Source organism: Meleagris gallopavo, unplaced genomic scaffold (genome assembly GCF_000146605.3).
Source record: "Meleagris gallopavo isolate NT-WF06-2002-E0010 breed Aviagen turkey brand Nicholas breeding stock unplaced genomic scaffold, Turkey_5.1 ChrUn_random_7180001950410, whole genome shotgun sequence".
NCBI classification, from domain to species: domain Eukaryota; kingdom Metazoa; phylum Chordata; class Aves; order Galliformes; family Phasianidae; genus Meleagris; species Meleagris gallopavo.
Genome location: NW_011211749.1, coordinates 1 through 2,792, shown reverse-complemented (window position 1 = coordinate 2,792; position 2,792 = coordinate 1). Strand labels below are relative to the sequence as shown.

The 2,792-nt window shown below is 63.0% G+C and overlaps 1 protein-coding gene across 1 annotated transcript; it reads left to right on the top strand.

Moving 5' to 3' along the window:
- Positions 1-334: 334 nt before the first annotated feature.
- Positions 335-2,640, top strand: LOC104916885 (ras GTPase-activating-like protein IQGAP3; the record flags this gene model as incomplete). Its single annotated transcript, XM_010727922.2, has 4 exons — positions 335-441; positions 1,188-1,259; positions 1,637-1,706; positions 2,405-2,640. Coding segments are annotated over exons 2-4 (360 nt in total), but the record flags the coding sequence as incomplete, so codon positions are not given.
- Between the last annotated feature and the right edge of the window lie 152 nt (positions 2,641-2,792).

The following is a 2,792-nucleotide window of genomic DNA, read 5'->3' as shown; positions in this document are numbered from 1 at the left end:
TGACCTTGGGGTTCTTTTTTAACCTTAATTATTTAATCGTTCTATAACTGAGCGCGGTGGGGATGGGTTGATGGTTGGCCTCGATGACCGTGGAGATCTCTTCCAACCTTAATTACTTAACGATTCTACAACTAAGCGTGGTGGGGATGGGCCGATGGTCGGACTTGTTGGAGGCAACGTCTAAGATCATCGAGTCCAACCGCCAACCCGTCCCACCCACTCACGGAGGTCTTTGCCAACAGTAGTAACTCTGCGGTGGTAGGAGTGGGGCCGCTGGGGCGGGTTGGTGGTCGGACTGGATGACCGTGACCACGGTGGTCTCTTCCAACCTCGGCCGTTCTCTGGCTCTCCCCCCAGGCTTGCTGGAGGGGCTGCCGGCAGCGCAAGGCTTACCTGCAGCGCCTGCATTTCCTGCGAGCCCACGTGGGCGCCGTGATCAAGGTTGGCCTCCTCTCCCTTCACCCCCTGCTCCCACCTTCGTGTCACCAATGATGAGCGCCGTGTCCCTCCCTGCTTTGCACTTCTGGGGGGAGCGGTGCGGCTGGGCGGCACTGGGGGGCTGTGCCCCCAGTATGGGGTGACCCAGTGCCCCCGGTATGGGGTGACCCGGTGCCCCCAGTATGGCGCACAGAGACACAGCGCTTCCCAGTATGGGGTGCAGGGACTCGATGCCTCTGAGTACAGTGTCACCCAGTGCTCCCAGTATGGGGCACAGGGACACGGGGCTTCCAGTATTGGGCCCAAAGCTTCCCAGCGTGGGGTGGAGGTACGTAGTGCTCCCAGTGTGGGCCAACCCAGTGCTCCCAGTAGCGAGCCCAGAGACTCAGCCTCGACCCTGGGGGGTTGGGTGTGTGCTCCCAGTAGAGGGGGCGCAGGGGCCCAGTGCTCCCAGTATAGTGACCGAGTGCTTCCCAATGATAGTTGTACGGGGCAGAGGTACGCAATGCTCCCAGTACGGGGCGACCCAGTGCTCCCAGTATGAGAGCAGTGACTCGGAGCTCCCAGGTCTGTGCCCTCTGCGTGCGCTGGGGCCGTGGTGCTCCTGTGGGTCCCACCCCCAGCTCTGCGCTCACTGCTGGGCTCTCTGGGCGGCCACGCCATGCAGAAACAGAGCTGTCCCTCCTTCTCCCACGCCCCACGGCTGCCCCATAAACCCCCACCGCTTCTGATGGAGCGTCTCGCCCCAGATCCAAGCGGCTGTGAGGATGTGGAGGGCTCGGAAGAGGTACCAGGAGAGGCTGCGCTACTTCAGGAGGAATGTGAGTGATGGGTGGGGGCCGAACCCCTTCCTGCTGTGTGTGCTGCACCCTGCAGCCCCTGGAGGAGCCCTGCGGAGGGAGGAGGGTGGGTGTGGGGGAAGGAAATGATGCTGGGATGGTGTGCCTGGGATGGGCAGGGAGAGAAAAATGCTCCAAAAACCCAGCGGAGGCTTTGAGGTCTTTGATGGAGGGAGGGTCTGGGGGGAAGGTTGTGGGCACCCAGTGCAGGGATGGAGCTGACAGCTGGAAGGGCTGAGGGGATCCCTGAGGGCACAGCTGGGGTCTGGGTGCCACCACTGTGGGGTCTGGGTGCCACCACTGTGGGGTCTGGGTGCCACCGAAGGGTCACATCCTGATGCTCTTGTTGGCCTTGGCAGATCGGAGCTGTCATTAAGATCCAGGCTTTTGTGAGAGCTAACAAAGCCCGTGGGGACTACAGGATGCTGGGTGAGTGTGGCTGGGGGCCAGAGGGGTTGGGGGTGTGCTCCCAGTATGGGCGCAGGGACCCGGTGCTCCCAGTATGAGACGCAGCAACCAGTGCTCCCAGTACAGGGCACAGGGACACAGTGCCTTCCCAGTATGGGGCAACCCAATGCTCCCAGTATAGGGTGCAAGGAGAGACATGGTGCTCCCAGTATGGGGCAACCCAATGCTCCCAGTATAGGGTGCAGGGAGGGACACGGTGCTCCCAGTATGGGGCGACCCAGTGCTCCCAGTATAGGGTGCAAGGAGGGACACGGTGCTCCCAGTAAGGGCTGTCCCAGTGCTCCCAGTATAGGGTGCAGGGAGGGACACGGTGTTCCCAGTATGGGGTGACCCAGTGCTCCCAGTATAGGGTGCAGGGAGGGACACGGTGTTCCCAGTATGGGGCAACCCAGTGCTCCCAGTATAGGGTGCAAGGAGGGACGCGGTGCTCCCAGTAAGGGCTGTCCCAGTGCTCCCAGTATAGGGTGCAGGGAGGGACGTGGTGCTCCCAGTATGGGGTGACCCAGTGCTCCCAATACAGGGCACAGGGACACAGCGCCTTCCCAGTAAGGGCTGTCCCCGCGCTCCCAGTAAGGGCTGTCCCCGCGCTCCCAGTGCTCCCAGTGCTCCCAGTCCCTGCCCGCTCCCCACGCAGCGCTGATGCCGCTGTGCCGCTGCAGCCCACCAGCTGAGCCCCCCGCTGGGCGCCATCCGGCGCTTCATCCACGTCCTGGAGTGGAGCCAGCAGGACTTTGAGGAGGAGGCGGAGGTGCTGCGGCTGCGGGAGGAGGTGGCCAAAAGGATCCGCGGGAGCCAGCAGCTGGAGGGCGACCTGAGCCTCATGGACGTCCAGATCGGGCTGCTGGTCAGGAACCGCGTCACGCTGCAGGTGGGGGGCAGGGGGGACTGGGGGGGGGTCGTGGCTTCACTCTTTTCTTCTCTGCAAGAGTGCTGGGCACCTGAATGGGCTGCCTGAGGGGGGCACCGTCCCTGGAGGTGTTGGGCTGATGGGGTGGGGTTGCACTGGATGATCTTAGGGTGGTTATGGTTGGAGAGGAGCTGTGGGAT